The sequence below is a fragment of the Mixophyes fleayi genome, chromosome 11, assembly GCF_038048845.1.
Source record: "Mixophyes fleayi isolate aMixFle1 chromosome 11, aMixFle1.hap1, whole genome shotgun sequence".
NCBI classification, from domain to species: domain Eukaryota; kingdom Metazoa; phylum Chordata; class Amphibia; order Anura; family Limnodynastidae; genus Mixophyes; species Mixophyes fleayi.
The window spans coordinates 90,141,758-90,165,939 of record NC_134412.1 but is presented as its reverse complement, the minus strand read 5'-3'; the positions used below and the strand labels follow the sequence as shown (position 1 = coordinate 90,165,939).

At 39.4% G+C, this 24,182-nt stretch overlaps 1 protein-coding gene across 1 annotated transcript; it reads left to right on the top strand.

Moving 5' to 3' along the window:
- The first annotated feature begins 835 nt into the window (after nucleotides 1-835).
- Nucleotides 836-24,143, top strand: MASP2 (MBL associated serine protease 2). Its single transcript, XM_075190186.1, has 11 exons — nucleotides 836-966; nucleotides 1,377-1,602; nucleotides 6,835-7,012; nucleotides 9,266-9,397; nucleotides 11,595-11,788; nucleotides 14,456-14,603; nucleotides 18,090-18,208; nucleotides 19,977-20,055; nucleotides 20,936-21,070; nucleotides 22,685-22,762; nucleotides 23,268-24,143. Exons 1-11 carry the CDS (start codon nucleotides 962-964, stop codon nucleotides 24,041-24,043), a joined length of 2,070 nt encoding a protein of 689 aa, XP_075046287.1. The 5' UTR covers nucleotides 836-961; the 3' UTR covers nucleotides 24,044-24,143.
- The last annotated feature ends 39 nt before the right edge of the window (nucleotides 24,144-24,182 follow it).

The following is a 24,182-nucleotide window of genomic DNA, read 5'->3' as shown; positions in this document are numbered from 1 at the left end:
GATCTTGATAACACAGGAATTGTAACTAAATCTGTGATACACACGCACACACACAATGAAATCTGGGATACACACATTCATAAACAAACACATACATTCATAGGCACGTAGTGGATTGATTCACATTGATAATACAGCTGAACTAGGCATGCATTGTATTTGATGCAATATATATTATGCTTTCTACTCTGTATTATTATACGTGTAAAGCCGTTATTGAAAATACCTGTTGTTAATAGGAATATTTAATATCTTAAATAAGACTTTGCAGAAAATCTTGAAAACGATACGAATATCATTATTCCCTTTATTATACTGTGTGGATCAGAGTAAATTGAGTGGAAATTGGAAAAGATCTGGGTTGAAATGGTAAACTACCCTTTGTGAGTGGTAATTTATGAGACTAGTTATTAAGTGTTCATTAGCATATTTGCCTCACCATTTGGACCCTCAGTGATTACAGAGAGCAATAGCAGACTCCAGAAATTGCACATTTTTACAATTACAACCAAAAGAGACCATACAAAATCGATATTGTTCCCTTAAAAACCCATTGAGGCATGAATCGCCCACCAAATTCAAGAAAGATCTTCTCATTGATTAAATTGGCCATCAGCTTTTACCACCATAAACGGTCTTTCATAATTATGTCTTTAGATACCTTATTGTCCATCACCGCAGAGCAACGTATAGTTCTACACTTTGCAATACAGAAAGATTCTTTGAAATGTTGGACCAATTAGCTTCAGCGGCTGCTTAAGAATCTGGCTCTATTATTGATTGCACACACTTCTACATCACTGATTTGCAGGCAAACATTGGAAGGCTACTTTCATAGAAAAACAAAAAGGTCACCGGCCTCATGGGATTGTGACACTGACCAAAGGTTTAAGGAGAGCAAACACGAAACAAGACCAGTAACACGGAACATTTAAGAGGAGGAAAGCACGTAACAGACAGTATGAGGTAAGTAATTAATCACACAACAATATTGATAATCAGGGGTACGCATTATTGCATTTATCCCCATAATGCTGTATGGCATTGACAACAGTATGTGGGAGATACATGTTGCCTTTTTGTGGTGATTTCACTTTTCACACTTCCCTGGTAATTAAACAGTGTTGTACTGGAAAATCTGCATAAACTAAACTGTACTAAAATATGTATTAAGTGCAAAAGTTTCAGTTTACTTTCCATTTAACCACTTGAAAGCTGAAGGGTTTTTGCCCTTCATGACCAGACAAGTAGTCCAGTTTTCATGATACCCACATTTTACCTTTGTGCACAGATCCCTAAAGAGGGAGCAATATCTGTAGGTGGTTAGACTTCTCTGAATAAATGGTGCTAATGTTTGATGTATCTGTGTTTTGCAGGCTGTGGCATCTTTTAATTATCCCTACATTAATCTCCTCAAATGGCTACTGCATTGACCTAACTGGCTTGTTTGGCCGGATTGCTTCGCCCGGGTTTCCAAAACCTTACCCCAATGACCAGTCTTTGACCTGGAACATACGAGTTCCTGAAGGACATCGCATCAAGCTCTATTTCACCCACTTTCTCCTGGAGTTGTCATTCTTGTGTGAATATGATTACGTCAAGGTACAAAGCCCGAGAGATGACACACTCGGGATTCTATCTCTTGCAAGTCGCATGGCTTTATTAAGGTTGAATCTGGCGGTGGCTCTCCAATTATTTTGAGCTGGCATTCCAAACAAGACATGACGGGACTTGTAATTCAACAAGGGGAGAGCCACACGCTACCCATTTTAGAGTGAAAGTTCCCAAGCAGTTTGTTCCAACTGTTTAGCCAAACAGGACGTACGTTTGTCACATTTGACCAAACACATCAAGACCGATACTTGGGTGCTCATAGATCACCTAGGGTGCTATAGATTAGGGCAGTTGTGGGCAACAGGCAGCCTAGCGTGCCTACACCCGCGGCCCCCACCTTTGTATCCAACTCTGGTTCTTTTAAAGAAAGGGGCATGCATGGAGGCCAGAGTAGAATGAAGGGAAGTCTGTGTGGCATGTGTGGAGGTCTGGGTGGCATGTAATGAGATCTGAGTGACATGTGTGAATGTCTGGTGGGGTTTTGGAGTACATTTGGGATTTGAGGACATGTGGGGGCATTTTGTGGTAAGTGGGAGGTGCAAGTGGCATGTGATGGATTATAGTATGTAAAGGGCATGCGCGGGCGCATGCACAGCAGCTCTCTCGCGGTTTTTTTTTGTTTTTTGGGTGGGAGGGGAACCCCCTAAAAAAACCTGCGTGCGCCCCTGCGGGGAAGAGCTGAGTCGTAGTGCCCCATATGGAGGTGTTGCAGCACATAAGAATGGGGATGCCTAGATCGCTCATGGCTTTTCCGCTGGCCCTGGCACTTGGTCCGAACAATGACATCCAACAGGTCACCATTATCACAGTCAGACAATGGCCACATACAGAGTCAAATGAGGATATCTCATGTAACTTGTAAGGGGACATGTTTGTGAACCCAAACACACAGCTAGGCTGTTGAAATATTTTTCGACAACCTTGGTGTTGAAAATACTTTAAATATAATGTTAAATATATCATGATAAAGTTAGCAACAGTGTACACATTACAACAAGCATAAAAAGAACCTGGATTATGACTAATTGGTTGTTACACCCTAATCGTCATTTTACAGTTCAGTACAGTTAACATTGCTAAAGTTGACCAGGCGCTAAATCTACTGTACATTAATTAATTAATCTGCTTTGCATGCTAATCAAACTTTCAGTATGAATTACCTTTCCTGAAAGTTTAATTTGTGTCATTGCAAGAACACTCTGGGCCTGATTCATTAAGGAAAGTAGAGCGATAAAAGGAGTAACTTTGCAATTTGGCAAAACCATGTTGCATTGGAGGGAGGGGTAAATTTAAAATGTGGGGACAGATTTATATTTGGGGTAGGACATGTCTTAGATCAACTTTAAACTTCAGTTTAAAATAAAGCTATGAAGTATTTGTGTGCTACATGAAAAAACAGCCAGTATTTTCCTTATGTGCAAAATAATAAACTAATTTGCACCCCTTGCATTGTACCATGGTTTGTCCAGGAGCATATTTATTCCTTTTTTTTTTTGCTTCACTTGTCTTAATGAATCAGGCCCTCTGTGTTTATTGTACTCACAGATCAGTCTGTCAATCTTTACTTACTAAACATCCCCCTCTTACATCTGTTAATATTTACCATTTAAATGTATTCCTCTACTTTTTGAACCAGAGAACAAACAGCAATGAACTCTTATAGGGAGTCATATGCAGTAGAACAGTTATAGGAACCTGTTCTTGCTGACTGTCCTAATGACAATAAAATTAGGCTATGCGAAATAAAGATTTTCCAGTGTTAAAAACTGGGACCGTCCTGGGCAAACCAAGACACACAGGCAGGGCTGCCAAGAGGAATTCAGGGCCCGGTACAATAACTTCATGGGGCCCTCCTTATAGTTGAGCATGTCAAAAAATTTTGCGCCACCACTGAGGAACTGGGTGTTTTCATATGATTGGGGGCATGGCTATACATCATTGGGCGTGGATAGCAGGTGAAAAGCACTAGGCTACCCTCCTACAGAAAAAAACTGCATTGTTGTGCACTCCTGACTTTCAGGACATCTAACACCATAGTATAGTATATAAACAATGCAGTGTGTATATAAAGAGTTAATATTGGCCTGCCCCTAACATTGGGCAGAACACTCACCAAAAATTGGGATTTGCTCACTAGAATCACAACATTTCACACACTCTCCTGCTCTCTCCTATCTGTTCTTGTCACTTTCACCACCTGAGGCTGCTGGTTTCTTTAGTTGCGGCTTGTCTGGATCCTGGAATGTTGGGGGTCCTATTTGGAAAAAAAATGGGTATTTTAGGAAATTCCAACCAGCCCCGGCATTAAATCAATAGCACCCACGAGTAATAATTAGGCCTTCCTCCAGCCCTAGCATTAAAATAATAGTATTCCCATAAAATAAATAGATCTATTTCCCTCCCTACAAACAGCCCCAGCAATAAATTAATAGTATTTACATTTCTTAAATGTACCTACTTCCCGCAACCATCACTGTCATTTAATAATTCATAGTCACATTTAATAAAGAGACCTTATTCTCCCCAAATGCACCCTCACATTCAATAGCGCCCAAACCATCCCATCTTAAATTAATAGTCCCCACTATTAAATTGCCCCACCATCGCCCAACAAACAAAATAGCTTCCATTAATTAGCTAACACCTACCTCACACACACTACATTGCCACAAGGCACCTGTGCCATCACACACACACACATTACTGTCCCCCTTATCATCACCACGCTGTGCCCCCTTATGATCACACTGCGCCCTCCTTGCTCCTCCTCCCCCTTCATCACTGTGCCTTCCCCTCCCTTTTTCATCACACTGTGCCTTCTCCCTCCCATCTTTTTCATCCCACTGTGCCTTCTCCCATCCTCCTTCTTCATCACATTGTGCCCCCCCTTTTTCATCACACGGTACTTCCCCCCCCCCCTTTTTTCATCACACTGTGCTTTTCTGTTTTCCTCCCCTTGCCTCCGTTCCTTTACTTAACTTTGTATTAGCTTCAACTCTTTTGTTTTGTCTTCTTGCTTCTCTCTTTTGTCTTGGTCCTCTCTGCGCCGCTCCTCACTGAATGTCAGGCGTGACTTGATGACGTCACGCCCGACATTCAGTGCAAACGGAGCAGAGGAGGGAAGAGAAACAGCGGCGCCACAATAATGTAAGCATATAATTTTGTTTAACTACCCTGCTCCCCTCCCCAATATATGTGGAGGAGCCAATCTCCCCCCTCCGCGACGAAAGAAAAGAATGTAGGTAAAAAAAAACAACGGCAATGAGGGTCCGGGCCGGGCCCCCTGGCATGTCCGGGCCCGGGTAATTAGTACGCACTCCACCCCCCCCTCTCGGCGGCCCTACACACAGTTACTTAACCAAACTGTCCCATATAGTTCTAGCAGTGATACCCTGAGAAGGTGTAGACCTAACCTCCCAAGCCACCTGGTTTTATTAATCCCTAGGATTGCGCAGCGCTATAGCCGCTGTCATGTTAGGGTACAATGTTTGCCAGTATGGATCAGTGGTGGAAGTTGGCTGGTATATAGTGGTATGCCATACCGCCACCTCTCCTACTGCCTTTATTGTGTAACTATCAAATTCCAGTCATTTACATTTTCAATACCGCCACTTCTAAATTTCCACTTCGATCACTGGTATGGCTAATGAACGGGATGCAGTCTAGAATATTGTTCGTCAAACTGTTCAGTGAACACTACAAACACAGAAATATAATGAAGGTTAATGGAAAGATTTATCTAATGGACAGCAGGACTGGACATGTGGTAAGAGGTTATCCACAAATTTTTAGGCTGTAGGATTCTCTAACCCTATCCACAGGGTTGGTGATGACAACTTTAGGAAATGGTTTTAATATGGATAGGAAGTCTTCTTAACAAAAAATATTATATATATTTATAAATATGAAATAGCATAACTTATTTCAACTCTGCAGTAAGGACATAATATTTACTCCTCTGTGGTTAAAATGTAGCTGCAACACTGGGGCGTTTTGTTTTGCCTTTTTTTGGATTAAGTTGACTAGAGTTATTTAAATATTTGAACTTGACGGACTTTCATCCTCACTTAACTGTAAATTTGTAACATGAAAGAAGGATTTTTATGAACTTTGTAAAGGATTTTAGCCAACCTTTATTCCAACAGAACCAAAATATTAAAATATTACATAGAATTCCAATTATGATTAATTAGTGGTTTCTCTGCACTATCAATTCAATGCAATATTTAAAAAATAATGCAGACAAAAGCCATAACATTTGAACTCCGTGTTAAATTGGTATTTTGCTACTTTCTTTTATTCACACCCAATCTAACAAGCTGTGTAATGTATTTTCATTAGGAGTCCTAACCTTGGTTCTTAAAGGGCTTATTTAAGATTTTTTGGATTATTGTCCCGTTAAATTTCATCTGTCAGCGAAACGAAGACAGATGACTTTTTGGGGCAATTTACTATAGAAGTCACGTCGGGGCAGCGCGTCCGATAGGAGGCTGTGCTGGCAATGGCTTTTGTCTAATGAAGTCTTTACTGCGTATGCACAAACGAGGGTCATACATGTGCCGATGTCATTTGCGGTAAATAGTAACAATAATACATATATTTTCTGCATAAATCTACATTAAAATGGATTATTTAAATATATGTCACTCTGTTTATACCGCCACCCTCACTAATGCAAGTGTCAACTTCTGTTCTAAGCTGACTTTATAAAGAGGGAATAAAGTAATATTAAGGTTGGCTCCAAGAGATTAAACAATCATCATAGACAAAAAAAAGACTTACCCTAATATAAACGATTGTAACAAGACCGTTATGTACACAAATAAACTAAATATATGGTAATAATATTTTAAATAGATAACATATATTATTCATACAAACACTGTGTGTGTAAATTAATTTAGCATAATTAGAAATAAATTAGACTACACTTTGAGGTTAAAATGAATACAGTGAGCGCTATATGAATTTTCTTATTTTTTCTGGATTTCTCATTTGCAAATGAATACTACATTTAAGACGGTTATAAAAAGCTTTCACTGTATATGCTTTTTCCCTAGAAAATATTACACATGATCTTATTACCTGTGGGATTTTTTATTTTTTTTTATTATTGTCTGCAATTCCCTTCTAAACACTTTGGAAATTGTTAAGTTTCAGAATGGGAAAAGGATCAATTTAACACAGATTTTGTTCTCCCACACCCATTAATCCTCATAGATCACTTCCCAGGGGACAGTGTTGGCTCAACTGTGCGGCAAAGAGTCCACGGACACAGAGAAATCACCGGGAGACACCACCTTCTACTCCCTGGATAATAAGATGACGGTGACATTCAGAAGTGATTACTCCAATGAGAAAGAGTTTAGCGGCTTTGAGGCTTTCTACGCGGCTGAAGGTAAACAGTACTCGTGTGCCAGAAACAATCCTATATATACTGTTTGCTTATCTTATTATTATACATTTACTTGGACCAGTGCTTGACCATATTTTAATTAGTTGGGAGGCTATAGAGTCTGTAGCACGCAAGGAGTATGACAGGAAAGTGTGATCTTTTTAGGAAGTTGGGGATGTGGAATTCCCTCTAGCCAACAAATACTACCTACAATAAGTCATTTATGAACCCCCAAAAGAAACACTGATTATTTTTATGCAAGCCTAATTGTATCTCAAGCACACCCATTTTCCCATAAAAAAAACGAGTATGTCACTAACTCCCCAATAAAAGGGGGTATATAACCAGTGTCGGACTGCGGCATGAAGGGCCCACAGGGGGACGAGCCCACCAGAGTGGGTGTGGCCAGCCACTAGAGAGGCACAAGCCCCCTGTGCATCACACACACATTACAATACCACAAGCACCCTGTGCCATCACACGCACTACATTTCCACAAGCCTCCTGTCCCATCACACACATTACATTGCCACAAGCCCCCTGTCCCATCATACACACATTACTGTGCCCCTTCATCACCACGCTGTACCTCCTTATGATCACGCTGTGCCCCTTCATCACCAGGCTGTGTCCCCTTATGATCACACTGCGCAATCTATGCTGCTTTTGCTCCCCCCTTCACCTGGCCCTCCTTTATCACACTGTGCCATGCTGCTTTTGCTACCGCCTTCTCCTGGACCCTCTTTATCACACTATGCCATGCTACTTTTGCTCCCCCCTTCACCTGCGGCCCCTTCCTCACTGTGCCATCCTGCCCCACCCCTCCTTCATCACTCTGTGCCATTCTGCTTCCCCCCCTTTATCACTTTGTGCCATTCTGCCCCCCCATTGCCTCCATTCCTTTACTTACCTTTATTGGCTGCTTCTTTTCTTCTCTCGTTCTCTTCTGACTTGTTGCTTGCTTGCTGCCTCCTCTCTGCGACGCTCCTCACTGAATACGATGGGTTTTCTCCATTAAGAACCATGTGAGAATCTTCTTTCCTGCAGTAGTCCAAATGGAAATTTCAATTAAGCATAGTGAATAGACAGCTGCAACTTCATATACTATAATAGCTATGCTTATGAATTAAGTAATATCAGTGAGAGGGGTCAAACCCAAAACAAAATCAGAAGCGGCTTGGCTTTTGCTACCGATCATCTTCTATGCGCCTCCTGACAGGTGTACCTCTCTATGTGTCCAGGTCTACTTCATTCGCAATTACGTGAACGTGCCCTTACTGTACTCAGCCTGCGTTTGCCTGCCCATTCCACCTCTTTCCTGAATGTATCACTTTGTGTGTTTGAAAGTTTCTTTTCAATTAGTCAAAGTAAATCTAGAAATGCGTTTTCTTGCAGCAATGCAACTCTAAGATGTGAAACGCGTCCCATAAGTACAAAGTTTGCTCTACAGCATCTCTAACCATCAAGAGAACACAGATCCTGTTGTATGGAGAAAAATGCAGTTGTAGTTCATCACCCTTAATGCTTGTCTAGTTTTACTGCCAAATAGCATTACTTTACCTCCATTTCCCCCGTATTTTGCCCATTGAATTAGCCTAGGCTTAATAAAGCAATCAGTGTTTTTTTAAAAAAACAAAACAAAAACAAAACCTTTAATATAAATCATTTAACTGAGTCCAGGTCCATTTAATAGGGAAATTAGTGCTCAAAAAACAAGAGATATGGTTTACATTGGTCACTATGGTCTTCCCATAATTAGTGATTCAGCCGTTATTTAGGCAGAGAAGAACATTTAATTAGTATATGCTAAAACACTCAGACACATGTGGTAATAAATCTGCAGCCAGGTATAATGTAATAATTATGAACAATTCAGACTTGCAAAAATACAAAAAGTAATACAGTATATTGAATTTAGGAACAGAAGAGGACATTTTTTGGGGGAGTCACTGGGCCAGGATTTGTAAGTAAAGAGGGGCACCAATTTGAGTCCAAATCGGAGTTTGCTCTAAGCCAAATGATCTGTAAATTAAATAGTTAAAAGCTTCATCTGCTCCGAAGGTGCTGCATTTAGAGTCTGCTGTTCAGCACAACTCGTTTTGCTTCCTGACCAATTATACAAATAACAAAAATATACAGTATATAATGTTTTTCAGGGTGAGATATGTAAAAGAAAATTCAATGTGTGGAGCAATTTACGGGGACGTTCCCTGGCTATACGCTGTTGTAGTTACGTTGTCTGTTCTTTTCCCTAAGATATCAACGAGTGTGAAAGTCAAAGTGAGGACAAAGAGATATGTGACCATTTCTGCCACAATCACATTGGTGGATATTACTGCAGCTGCCGATCCGGATTCAACCTGCACACAGACAAGAATATCTGCATAGGTAGGGGCATGGATGTATGCTGACAGTTTTATCCACATGGAATCCATGTTTGTGTCTGCCACGACTGGGTGAGTCTTGCCACAGGACCCAGGGCTAACCATGCCACTCAGGATTTCGTCCCAACCAGTTACGTTAACCTAGAATTTAAAAAAGGGCGTGGCCTTGTGGAAATGTAGGTTTGGTTTGTGAGTTCCAGGATGTGTTTTTGGCAGATCTGGGTGTGGTTTGGGTGGCTCATGGGAGGGGCTTATTGTGTCCTAGTTTTACTTCTTTACACACTCCACATGTACACCATATCATTATATTTTATATATTGTAGTCACAGTACACATTCATAGGGAAGATCTGAAGCCACTATCCATATAGCACCCATCAACAGTGTCACTTTTATGTCTTGTAGAGCAGTAAAACCTCTCCGATCCCAGGAAGTTCAGAAGCTGACGCCAAGCTTTCCCAAGAATCATCTCAAACACTGCAGAGCATGCCTCACAGTCACATGATCAGACCATTTATTATTGTTACTGAGTAACGAATAATAAAATATTGGCTTAATCTGAATAGAGCTTTGTGTATTTAATTGGTTTAATAAATAGTTTCCAAACTTCTCCTCGGAATTCATAAAACTGTAAACACAATGGAATAAAGAGCTCTTAATGACTTTACATATATGATACTGCACCATTATGGGTACAGACATCAGGTTGCATATCCATGTTATTTGTAAATGGTTTAATAATATTATTACTATTAATTATTTAGAAGGAGCCAGACAACGTAACAAGTCACAAATAGATGAGGTAATACACATAAGAAGCACAGAAGAGTGTGTACTATTATGGGGACTCACACAGAGTGCAGCAAAAGACATGACAGGACGTACAAGTGAGTCAGACAGTAGACAGACGTAGGACATTCAGTAGAGAGGACTCTGCACATGAGAGCTTACATTCTAGTAAACAAAACTGAATAAGAGAAATGGGAATATGTATGTTATAAAGGATTGTATACTTTTGGTTGTCATATGTTGACAACCTCCCATGATTGATGGAAGAGAATCCCCTCTTTCCTGAAGATGAGCTGATTTGCACTGTGAGCTGGATTAAGTTATTTTCAGTACTATAAATGGACAGATTCAGACTGTTGCTGGGACATTATCCAACAAAGGGCAACCCTTTAATTAAAAGATGAATAGAGCAATGATATAATGTAGCTTATAGCAATCAATCCCATATCAGCTTTTAGCGGTGCTGCGAAGTTGGAGTAGAGAAAGCTAATATCTGACTGTTTGCTATGAGTTACAATGTGTATTTTACTTACACTGTATTCTTATTGTGGCTGACAACTGTATACAGTGTAGGTAGCCTTTTTGGGGGCATTTACAAGAACTTGTGAAATTGTTAACAACTGTGTGTAGCTGACAGGCCCATTTTCCTTGTGAAAAATCCCATTGGCTCCCAAGCTTTAGACTAAAATGTATTAAAAGTTCTGTTTAAAGGATAAGTCCATCCAAATCATAAAAAGCTACGTACATAGGGTCTGGTGTTTCCTCTGTGATATGGTGGGTGACCAGAAAGCTCCCAGGATCTAGCGATGCTCTCATATCTCTTCCCAAGGCAGGCTCCTTACAAGTGGTTTTGTCAAAGACAATTACCATGAACACTATGCCTGACTGTCACAGGCAGGCAGTAGAAGAGAGTAACAATGGATCCCTGGAAGCCTCAGGTCACCCACTTAATAAAGGGGACCCCCAGACCCCAGGTCAGTAGCATTCTGCAATACAGCACAATTTATTGAGATCCAACTAAAACTAAATATTGCATTTTCTCCTAAGGAACAATCCAGTGCGAAACATAGATCAATCCAACTGGTGTCAGAATGTGTGTTCCCAGATAAATCAGGGACCATTCGCAGCAATAGGCAAGAAATCCTGCAATCAATTTGCAAACCATTTCAAAATTATATACTTTTTTTTCACCAATGGTCCAAATTTAATGGCTATTAAAGATGCCAACAGCATTAATGAATGAAAGCAGACAATTTTTGGCTTAAATAATTCTGAAATAGAAAATATTAGCACAGACAGGCCCCTTCCTCGTAGCCTGAGGCCCAGAAACTTATTTTGGTTTTCACTGGAACCTTGACATAAAAGATCAACCTTGATCGTCTCAATGGTAAATGTGGTATTTCTCTATCTCAGTTAAGTGCGGTGATGTGACCTACACAGCAAATTCAGGCGAGATCACAAGCCCAGACTTTCCTGGAGTCTACCCCAAACTCACCAACTGCAGATACCGGATTCAGGCTGAAGAGGGCTTCTCTATCCAACTGAGATTTCTGCACTTTGATGTTGAGTCGCATCCGGATACTGTGTGTCCGTACGACCGGCTACAGGTGAATAAGTGTCAATATTCAAAAGGTTAATGGAGAGCAACTTCCCGGTAACAAAAGAAACTGTAGTCAATTTACGGTACCACAAGGTTATAATGCACACCAAAACTGGCATTATAATGAAGGTAACGTTGCTGCAATGCATATTAGTTAAGAGATTAACCTGTAGACATGGGCGGCAGAACATGGTAAGCCTGGTGAGTACAACATGAGGGCTTCACGCTTACCAGGGTGCCCCAGTAGCCGACCCACTCAAATAGAAATTTTTCAGGCGGGTTGGCAGATGTTGTTCGACTTTCCGAGTCTACAGAGAGCAGAGTGTGGGCATCAGAGCAAACACAGGGGTAGGGGCAGGTTTCACCTGTGCAGTGTAGCACCAAACAGGGCTTCACGGCATTTACGCCAAATGTGGCATTTATATATCATACAGTGCTTCCTGGGCTGGGAATGGTCTACAAGCTACATTTGCCTTCCTCATTGAGTCAGTGAGGCTGTCTCTTCACACGCTATTGAGAATATCATTTCCTGCACTAAGGAACTCAACAAAGGTGGAACAGGCCTTACTATGGTTAATATACTGCCAGCACAAGTCCATGTCATGCAGTTTTATTACTAACCTTGCATTTAGGTGTTAATTTGCATTAAACCATATCAACCAATCAGGTCTAAGAGCTAATTGCTGATCAGTTGCTATGGTTAACGCATATTTGCAACTAAATGCAATGTTAGCAAACAACTATCAAGCAGTGAAGCATTGACTCAAATAACTGCCATGTAAATTGCATTTCCCAGAAGTCTGTTCTCTTCAAAAGGAGTAGCTTATTTTCATATTACCCTTAGGACGTAGCTTAGAAATTTCGCTATCACTTCTCGCTGTTTAGAGTGCTTTCTTTACATGTTCAGCAAATAACATCCCATAACTCACAACATTTAACAATTGCAACAAAAATGGCCCTGTCCTTATCTACACAGAGTTTACTGTGTTAACACTCTTTACCTTCAGAAAGCAGGATTGTTCCATTGCAAACAGGACAAATGAAAAGTCTAACCCTATACTGATGAGTCCTAATAAGGGCATAACAGCTTTTCTATAGTTGAAAACTACAGCTCTGCTACAGCCTGTGTTATGATTGGGACAAATAATGGACTGCCAGGTAAGGGTCATGTCCCATATAAAAACAATAACTAATTATAACTTACATTTCTTTGCATTCCCAACGGTAGCTTAATAATGGGGCTATTAAAACGAATGGTCTGGTCTTGTATATTTCACATTTTTACTATACAATTCATACATTGTGCAGTGCATTTTAACCACTATTTACACTGCACTCGCACTCCTTGGCAAACGCCTATCGATTGACGATTTACCATAGCTGTTTTGTTGCAGTTACTATTGATCAGCAGCTACCATACAAATCTGCATTGGACTTTTCCGGATTTTATCTGGAAAGGAGATTTACATTCCAGCCTGGAGGAAAAATATGTTTTCTCAGCTTCTGTGCTCTGCTGATTGTAAAATAAATTGAGAAAGCCAGTGACACTTGAACATTTCTCTTGGCCCACATTTGTTTAAAAGTGCTAACTGTGATCTATGGACACTGATGAAATGGCTCCAATTTCATAAGTACAGAAAAAAATCCATTTGATAAATACTACACTTCTGCTATTTGATACGGTGTCCCCTGGGACTCTTGTAATTTTCCAGTTTGCGCTCTGTTTAATCTTCATTTTAGACTTGGCAGAATCTTAGCTGCAGCAGCCAGAATCCTCTGTTCCTCCTTCCATCTATATAGAAGCACAACGTGACCTGTAAGGTCTTCAAACAAACACACACTACTCTACATAGAGAGGAGCGTGAGATACATTGTTACAAGATGGTTTTAGATCTGAGAGTATGACACACGCTTCCTTCTAGATATCAACTGCAAGTCTTAGCATACCCTGCCAGGAGGAAACTGAGAACAAAGTGCTAGATTTAATAAAACCTTTGCAACGTTACTTAATAAAATAAATAGTTAATTTTACACAACGTATTCTAATTGTATTTTAATTATGGTTTTCCGTTTTGATGGACGCATCAACTGCATCTGTCCCATTGGCTGGTCTCATAGTTGGCTACCTTGGGTGGGTCACTGGGCTACCTCCATTTTTCTTTCCTTTACAATGTTCCTAATAGACTGCCGAGTCGAGTCTCGCCCCCCTCTAGGCTAAAATTTGTCAGCCAGCCCCTGATGGAGACTATTGTCAGCGTACTTACTGTCATCTTTAACCCATTTATCTCATGTGGAAACCCACATAAATAGATTGGCCAAAGCAAAACCAAAGCCATTTTATCAGCGAAAACACCTATTTTTTGCCCTCTGATAACTATACCCCTTAGTGCAAATATTTCTATAGATCTCAATATTAGTGATATTTTCACCTTATAAGCAGGGGCGATTAAAGGTGTGTGTGTGTGTGGGGGGGGGGGGGCAGGTACAAAGTACAGGGCCCACCTGTGTAGAGGGAGGAGTCATCTGGTGTTGCTCCACCCCCCCCCCCCCCCTCACCAGCTATGGAAGGGGTCCCAAGCAATTGCTCCTGCTTATGAGAAGATGCTACACTCCATCAACTTGGAGACTTATTCATGGCGTACAACAATTAATGATTTTCCATGCTCTGTTTCAGATTACAGCCAAGGGAAAGGACCTCCCTCCTCTTTGCGGGGAGAAGTTACCAAGGGAAATGGACACAAGCAGCAATAAGGTCGATATTGTGTTCACAACGGATGGATCAGGACATCACACTGGGTGGAAGATTCAATACACGACCAAAGGTTAGAACACATACAAGCCATTTCCTAACTTTCAGTGTGACTAATATTGATAGAGTACAGTAGTATGTTAGAGTAGTTATTTTTGTTTGATGGCTATTTTATATATGTCTTACTCAGGAAATATCCCTGAAGGCATTTATACCATTTGCGCCTCTGTCCTATTTTTGTACACTTTTGTATTATTTGCTAATCTATATTTATCAATAAGATTGTGAACTGCATCCCTGATGTGAAATTTGTTGTAAATATAAGATGATAATATGATTTGCTCTCTGCAGACTAAAGTCAATATCATCCTTATATAGCAATAAAACGCTGCCACCTAGTGGCCAACTCTGAAAAACAATGTACAACAAATAGTACAGGCTATGACATGGCATTGCAATTTTGCAATTACTAATCAGTGATGCCAATGGGTTAAGGAAAGTAAGCCCATTATAAGTTATGCTCTCTTATAATATGACCCATTCATGCCATATACTGCAAGTCCCATTCATAGCATTCAACAATATGCCTCATGCATATAATTGAGGGTGTCCTATTACTGGTCTGAATAGCTGCAGATATGAGGGATGCCTACTGCTCTGTGACTCACTGTATTGCAGTTCATAGAGTGAGCTGCATACAATGTTTGCTGTTCCCAGAACATGTGGCGGTTCCTGGGTAAAATATGTTCGATCAATGGTATTTACAAATACAAAGGGGGGTTTGATGGTTCTATATCAATCCAGTGATATGCTACAAATATTGCATCATATATTATTACAGTCATCAACAAGGGAGATGGCTTAAGTTTATTGTCAGGTTCAGTCGCAAGTGACGGAACACCCTAAAAAGGGTGGGAATTGGGGGACCCCAATCATCTTCCAACTATTACATCTGGAGGAAGATATCTCATAGCAATCAAACATTTGCTTTTCCTTCATCATCGTCATCAACGTTTATTTATAGGATTTAGGATGTAAGCTCTCGGTAGCAGGGCCCTTTTTCTTCAAGTTCTCCTTCCACTATTCAACCACCACCCTCTGTACCTCTTGGCCTGATTCCCTAGCCCTGTCTTCTTGAGCCCAGGCCTACTTTACATTCGAGATCACTCTCCATCACTGTCCCGTAAATAAGTTCATCTGCATTACCAAGTTATTTGTGTATTTTCTTTGTTTACTCAGTATGTCTGGTCTTTCTATTTTCTCATATACAGTCATGGCCAAAAGTTTTGAGAATGAAGTATTGGTTTTCACAAAGTTTGCTGCTTCAGTGTTTTTAGAACTTTTTGTCAGATGTTGCCATGTTATACTGAAGTAAAATTAAAAGCATTTCATAAGTGTCAAAGGCTTTTATTGACAATTACATTAAGTTTATGCAAAGAGTCAATATTTGCAGTGTTGACCTTTCTTTTTGAAGACCTCTGCAATTCGCCCTGGTATGCTGTCAATCAACTTCTGGGCCACATACTGACTGATACATGACTGATGGCCGCCCATTCTTGCCTAATCACTGCTTGGAGTTTGTCAGAATTTGTGGGGTTTGGTGTGTCCACCCGCCTCTTGAGGATTGACCATAAGTTCTCAATGGGATTAAAGACTGGCGAGTTTCCTGGCCATGGACCCAAAATTTCAATGTTTTGATCCCGCAGCCACTTAGTTTTCACGTTTGCCTTAAGGCAAGGTGCTCCATCATGCTGGAAAAGGCATTTTTTGTCACCAAACTGTTCTTGGATGGTTGGGAGAAGTTCTCTTGGAGGAAGTTTTGGTACCATTCTTTATTCATGGCTGTGTTCTCCTATCTCATCTTCTTTGTAACGTTCCCTTTGTTACAGTTGTGTTTTCTTATGTAGTTGCTTTCTCTATAGTCTCTTGCATGGATTTTCACTGATTCTATTGTTTCTCTTGTCCCTTAATTATCTGTAATTTCTTTCTCTTTACTTTTTCTTGATTGTGCAGTGCTGCCAATTCTGTGGCCCCATACAAATAAATTAAGATGATGATTTCTCATCCATAATATATCTAACACCTTACTAGGGTTAATTCACTAGCATAGCATTTATGTGCAAAACTTGCACTAAACCATTCAGAAGCTTCCAACTGTCTAGCGCACGTTACCTTGGGCTGAACATTAGCCTTAAGCTCAGAAATAGGTTAAAATTTATATTAGTCATTTTGTAATGTTTTCCTTGGAAATGTCTATTGATGATGAGTTTTCACAGGGCCTCCGAAATATCTTTATAATTAATTTAACTCACGAGCCACGCTCACTGGCAGTACTCCAGTGTTACTGGGCTGTAATTGCTGCAATTGATATAAGTATCTTGTTCCCTGATTGTAATGTTCCAAGTTCAAGTATAAAATAAAAAGTATTTTAAGTCAGTAAATACATTTTAATTGCAATAAAATGATTATGTGACCAATCACCCCAAATCAATGTATTCCAGGTTGTTAGTGTTAAGTATAGTACAGGGGCGATCTATGAAGGATTAAATTAGTAAATCGTTGTAAAAATAGCTAAAAATAATTCCACTGGCTTCAGACACTCCAGAGTGCTTCAAAACCAGTGAGATAAGACACAACAACAACCTTTTATGCATATATGTAGTTTTTCCCATTCATTTCAATGTCCCATTCATTTCAAAGAGTGTTCCAGCATGTGTGCTACATCAAGAAATCCCATTAAAATGAATGTGAAAAGTTCTAGTAATAGATAAAGAAAACAGGTAGCTTACTACCTCCCCTCCCTTCTGTGGGCAGTCTGGGCTGATTTCCACTAATTATAGGGTTCCCCTGCCATAGTGAGAATCAGCCCCAGGTTGGTCAACACATGGCTAGTGCTCTATGAGGGGCTGTGAGTCCAGGGTAATTTGGACAATATTTGGTATAAATAACAGACATTATTTTATAATAAACTTTAATTTAGTAAAACTTCATAAACCCTAATTTACCACTTTATTAAATATAAAATGTTCATTTTAGATCCGCAGTAGTGCAATGGTTAATCTTCTTTTCTTATGTCACAGTCGAAGTGGGAATATGACGATACATTCCCATACAGGAGGATGCATCTGCTCACTACCGCTGTCCGCCGTTAACTAATCAAAACAGGAACTCCTTTCTGCCGCCAATCACAAGTGATTTCCCACACTGACTGCTTTCGATTGGATGGCCGTGAACGAGAGTTCCAGAGACTCCCTGCTTTAGATTGCTATTCATTTAAATGGGCCCATTCATTTTAGTGGGGTTTCTACATATACAGTAGTTCACTCACTGAAAACTATATTTCAATGAATGGGTCATAAAGATGTACAGTAAAAGCTTGGAGATTTTTAAAGCATCTCTGTTAAATACTATTTTATAATAAGCATAAATTTGAAAGATAATCGCTGTGCGACAGTTGGGTTAATGAATTCCTGTTATTAGCAACTTTGATTTAGGAAAAATGTGGAAAAAACTTTAGTAGTTTCCTCCCATAATGAGGTTTTGTTTATATTTCTCTTAGCTCTTCCATGTCCTAATCCTGTGCTGCCACCTAGTGGACACTTCACGCCTGTAAAGAAAACCTACGTGGTGAAAGACCGTCTGTCTCTCTCTTGTGATACAGGATATGTACTATTAGAAGTGAGTAGTTTACCACACTTGCAATGGTTTTAAGAATTCATTACCAATCATTGAGCCACTTGTACAGACACACAGAACAGTAGGATAAAAGGGTGTTCTACCAACCTTAGTAATATAATGTTAGTTTGGATGAATGCCTGAGATTTTCTTATCCTCCAACACAATACAGAATGCTCTTCTCTCAAACTTCCCAGTGATGTTACCTGTAAAGGATTAAATGAAAAGAGGTGTTCCAACCATTATAGAATTAACTTAACGCACTGCAATAGGAAACATGCATTTTGAACCAGATGGGGGGGGGTCTGGATTTCAGCATGTACAGAAAATAGGTAACTTAAATTTATGTTGATTGACAGGTCAGTTAAACTGCTTTATAAAGTTGCCTTTATTATACAGACCCCAGACCTATGGTGGATTCATAATGCAGATCCACTCCCTCCCCAGTAATATCTGCTGTCGTTATAATGCAACTCCCACCCTCAATCTCTATTGATGACAAAATCAGACCCCAGATCTTTGGTGGCAACCCAAATAATTGACTTACTCCTTCCTGCACATCCACACTAGCTTCCCGCATGCTGGACAATAACGCTATTCTGGGACGTCATCATAACCTGAAGACATTTTTCTGTAGTCTGATAGTGGACATTTCCATCCATCCACCAATCAGTCACTGTCAGTTTGGGCCATACAGGTACATGTGTGTGTGACCATATCTGAAACACATGACCATTTGTGTACAAAGCTTTTACCATCCATCCTGACCAATAACTGGTAGATCGTAGCCCATAAAATAATCTTTTAACCTGATTAATATCTGTTTGGGATCAAATCTGCACTGGAGATCAATGAGATAAGAGAAGACACTTTCCAGTAATCTAATTTATCTGCCTCTTTTCAATATTGTGCTCTATTTCACTTCTTTTTTTATATTATTCATTGTTTTTAAAGTTTGCAGCCAATAGTATATTTACTGGTTAAAACGGTTTAGTTTAAATAAAAAAAGTCAGTATGTCCTTTGGAGATAATTTTGATTGTCTGTGTGCCATCATAAATAATTGGAACCAAAAGTATGTGGAGACGAATAGGACACAAATCCAGTCATATATACTTTGGACGTGCTGAAGGGTATATTATATAGGAAGATAAAGTGACATTATCCATTAGTAAATGTCCTTATTGATTACCAGTTCAGTTTGAACTACATCCTACATAGTGATGTTTTACTGGACTTTTCTAGAACAGCTTCCAGGACACACAATCACACTCTCCTCCTCTTACATTGTATGATGTTATATTGTGATACTTTGTATTTCCTCTTTATTGCTTTCTGACCTTATTCATTTGTATAAGATTTTAGGTTCCAATACCACAGCCCTATGTTCTCTCTGTGCTACGTCTGCATATTGCATTAACCAATAAACTGATTCAGATGGGGGTGGTTTAAAGCCACACTTAATTCCTGTATATCCCATGAAGTAAGGGCATAAAACAAAATTAATTTTGTCCCTGCAGTGCATTCAAGTGATGTTAGAATGTGGCCAAACAGAACTCATGCCATCGCTCCGTACTCAAGTCAATCGGCAGTATCATCCCTGGGTGTGGCTGGCGTTAGGCTACCTGTGGTTCTACAGCTGTTGTATAACTATAGGTCCCAGAAATCCTTGCTAGCCTTTAGTATCCTTTATTCAAATTGATATTACTCAGCTTTTATCGAGTTTTTCAAGCTCAATATTTTGAAGACCTGATTGTCCATATTTTCTTTTAGAACCAGAAAACTATAAACTCGTTTACTGCTGTATGTAAGAGTGACGGAACATGGGATAAACCACTGCCAAAATGCATCAGTAAGTTCTTTTTACTTGCTTTTAAAGAACTAAAGCAAAACATAATTATAAGAAATATTTAATATCCACTGATGTACATCAATTTGGCATTTCAAACCTTTGCCGACGGTGCTCCTGCTTCATACACTGAAGCTGAAGACTACAAACAAAATGTATTCCTCATTTGATATTGAGACGATTTCCTACAGTTATTGCTTTTTTTTCTGACAGCATTCATATGTGATCTATTTAACACATAAGGGGTTTATTTTGTTCATATGGTATATTGCATCCTGTATTACATCACTGATTACAGACTGATCAACACAAATGAATCAATGTAAACAAACTCTTTTACATGAATCAAAGATCCCTATAGTTATGGTTTTGAAGGCATCATGGCTGCTCACACTCAGAAAAAGATATCTTTTGTGTGCATGTAAAAAAAAGTTAAAGTGCATTTGTCACCTATACAAAGTAAATTCCACTGGTGTCTTTTAAACTGAAAATAAGAATGTTCCTAATTAAGTGTGTGAACGCTGGAAGGATCTTTTGTCATCCTATTTTCTCTCCTCTCCCCAAAGCTTTAATGGTGGGGGCCATATTTCTTTTCGACTTGCTACACTGCTAAATGTTCTGCTTCTTTTTTCTCATTAATTGACTGGAGTCAATGGCTGTAGTCAGTTGTAAAGGGAGGAGAAAAGCAGCGAATAACTTTAATCTTATTAATTTATTTTGAATTGATTCATGGATTTTCTAATATGCACGTACGTAAAAGGAAGTATAAATATTTTTATCTATCTATACTTTGTTAGACTAGACTGATGAAAGCACTGGTTATGGCAACTGTGTTCAGAGATAACATATACCGGTAACAGTTTATATTGCGCGTTTTCACTAGTTGTTGACTGTGGATCGCCTGACGCCATCGACAATGGGACTTTCACTTTTGAAACAGCAAACGACGTGACTGTGTACAACGCAATCATTCAGTATGAATGCTCAGGACCTTACTACAACATGAAAGATGGTCAAGGTGAGACTGCAAAAAGAACACAGTCATTACATAGAGCTGATGTAGACCAAAAATGGATTAAAAGTCAGTTAAAAAGATGTAAATGTGGTTTTTATAATGAAAACAAAATGTGTTTACAAGTGTAGAGTAACTGAATAAAAAATTCCCATTATTTGAAATAATTAAATAATATATTTTTAAGTGTTTTCCTTTCCCACAATTAGCAATAAACACCCCTTTTCAATAGCATTTTCTACTAAAAAAAAACCTAAAACTAAACACTCTCAACTGTGAACAACACTGCCATTATGTGTGTATGTATGTATGTGTGTGTGTGTATGTATGTATGTGTGTATATGTATGTATGTATGTATGTGTGTATATATATATATATATATATATATATATATATATATACATACATATATACACACACATATTAATACACACAATGATACCTATATGTCACATATATATTATTTATTTCTATGAAGATAATGTAAATTTTGGCTAGAATCTAAACCACACCCATTATGCATCATTAACATACATGTTTTTAAAAAGTTGTAAGATGGGACTTAGGGCCAATTTAATCTTTTGTTGCATTTTATTAGTTTTCTTACACACCTAGGGGTAAATGTATGAAAGTCCAATTTCTGCAAGTCACCGGAAATCTGCGACTTTGCAGCTAAAATTTAAAGCAGTGATGGCTAGTAAAGGCAAGGCGGTGATGGCTAGTAAAGGCAAGGCGGTGATGGCTAGTAAAGGCAAGGCGGTGATGGCTAGTAAAGGCAAGGCGGTGATGGCTAGTAAAGGCAAGGCGGTGATGGCTAGTAAAGGCAAGGCGGTGATGGCTAGTAAAGGCCTGCCTGCCTGTATTTTTATACATAACAGAAACATAACCTGTTAACCTCTTACTTTCATTTCTTACTAATATTGGTTTTGATAAAGCAAAGATTATTTATTAAAACTTTAAACATGAGGTTCCTGTAGACCCCCCATAATTGCCAGACCCGGTAGCAATTCCTACGTTCCAGCCAAAAATATATTTAAACTATATATTTATAGTTGGAGGGTAGTGATGTCACTCTTGTAAAAATATAACCTTATATTTGGTAAGCAGTGATGTCACATGACTCATGTGTTCCATTATGGGGGGCATAACCGGTAGTGAAGGCAAAGGAGACGAAAATGTTTCTATACTGTAAAATACTAAGGATATTACAAATCACCCTGGAGTTCTATGACTCATGTAAAAGCACATCACATTACGTTTTTATATAGGTCTGGAAGCCTACTGCTTCTAATGTCCTTAGATTTACAATAGAGTTTAATATATATCTATATTTATTTACTGTGAAGACGATAGAAAGGCCCTAGGATCTGTAAATAGGCCGGACGAAACGTGTTGAGGACCCCCGGATGCATTGACATGCTGTTGGGGAGCTCATCCATTGAGGCATTTAGGGAATCATTACTGAACTGGATGATTTTAGGTCATCCTGACTCACAGCAGGGTATATGGAATTGGGCTGCCACCTATATTCAAGAGGGAGTGCTGTGTCAAAGTCTATTTCAATGTGCTAAACTGTTAAGTGTTTTATATTGAAATATTTTTCCCCCGTTATTTTATAGGGCGATACCAGTGTGGAGCAGGAGGACACTGGGAAGAGATAAAAACTAAGAGCAAAATACTTCCAAGCTGTGTACCTGGTATGTGAATGGATATATTTGTTCACTGAGCAAGTTAATCAAGTTACTGGCTTGTTAACTGCATTCATTGCATTTTAAATGGGGAAATATAGTTTTACAAAATTCTACAGCACCTTTTAATGACACAGGGAATTTTCAATAGCTATTATAAGTAGATCCTTCACACAGTGAAAGCAGCCGATTTGTGGGCTGAACCATTAATCATCCTAACAATTCATATCAAAGTCTTTACATCTGAGGCAAAGAGGCACGCCTAAGGATATCACTAGCTCCTAATAAATTAGTAAACTGGATTTTAGTTCAACTCAGATGTGTCCTACCCCTTCCTGCCACATGAGGCAGCACTTAGACACTGCCACACCATCCCCTATCGTTGCGGTTATCAGCCGCTCTCTACATGAGTAAGCTTCATGGTTGACAAAGACAGGAGAGGAAGAGGGGAGGTGGGGAGAGGCATGTTGGGGGCAGTGAAAGAAAGTAATAATTTACATCTCTTCCCCTCCAGATTGCGGGAAGAGAGTACAAAGGCCCGTTCAACGTATCATTGGAGGGATGATTGCCAAGCTGGGGGAATTCCCATGGCAAGTACTTATAAATGCTGATGGTGAGACTGGAGGTGGAGCGCTCCTTCATGACAAATGGATTATTACAGCCGCGCATGTTATATACAACAAAAACATAGCTCATATTAATATAAAAATGGGGTTTATCAGCAAAAAGGACACTGGTTTTTACAAGGCTACACCTGAAGCTATCTTCATTCACCCAGACTATAAAAATGATGGAACATACAACAATGATATAGCTTTGATTAAATTACAAAACAAAGTCCCGATAAATGAGACCATCCTAGGAATCTGTCTTCCTACTAAAGACCAACGGTTCCGGATCGGCCACACTCAGGACGTTCACAATGTTGGGCTGGTATCTGGCTGGGGACTAACAGAGAGAAATCTCCTTTCTAGCAATCTGCGCTTTGTCCAGGTGGAGGTAATCGATCATGGACGGTGTGTTGCTTCCTACAAGGAGAAGTCGACCGCTGAAGCAAAATACACAGTCACTGAGAACATGATTTGCGCTGGTAATGAAGAGGGAGGAAAAGATTCTTGTGGTGGGGACAGTGGCGGGGCATTAGTATTTTTCGATACCGAAACTGAGAAATGGTTTCTTGGTGGAATAGTATCCTGGGGGTTGAATTGTGGGGTTAAAGGTGAATATGGTGTATATACAAAAGTAAGTAATTATCTTGTCTGGATAGAGAACACTATTCAGAAGAACTAAACTGTGTTCCATAAAAAACAAGAACCCTTATTTTCAAAGTATTCAAAGTTATGCAAAGGAAAATAAAGGGAAGAAACTTAAATATTAACACAATATTGAACATTGAGTGTCATGCGTATTCCATCCATCATCCTAACTT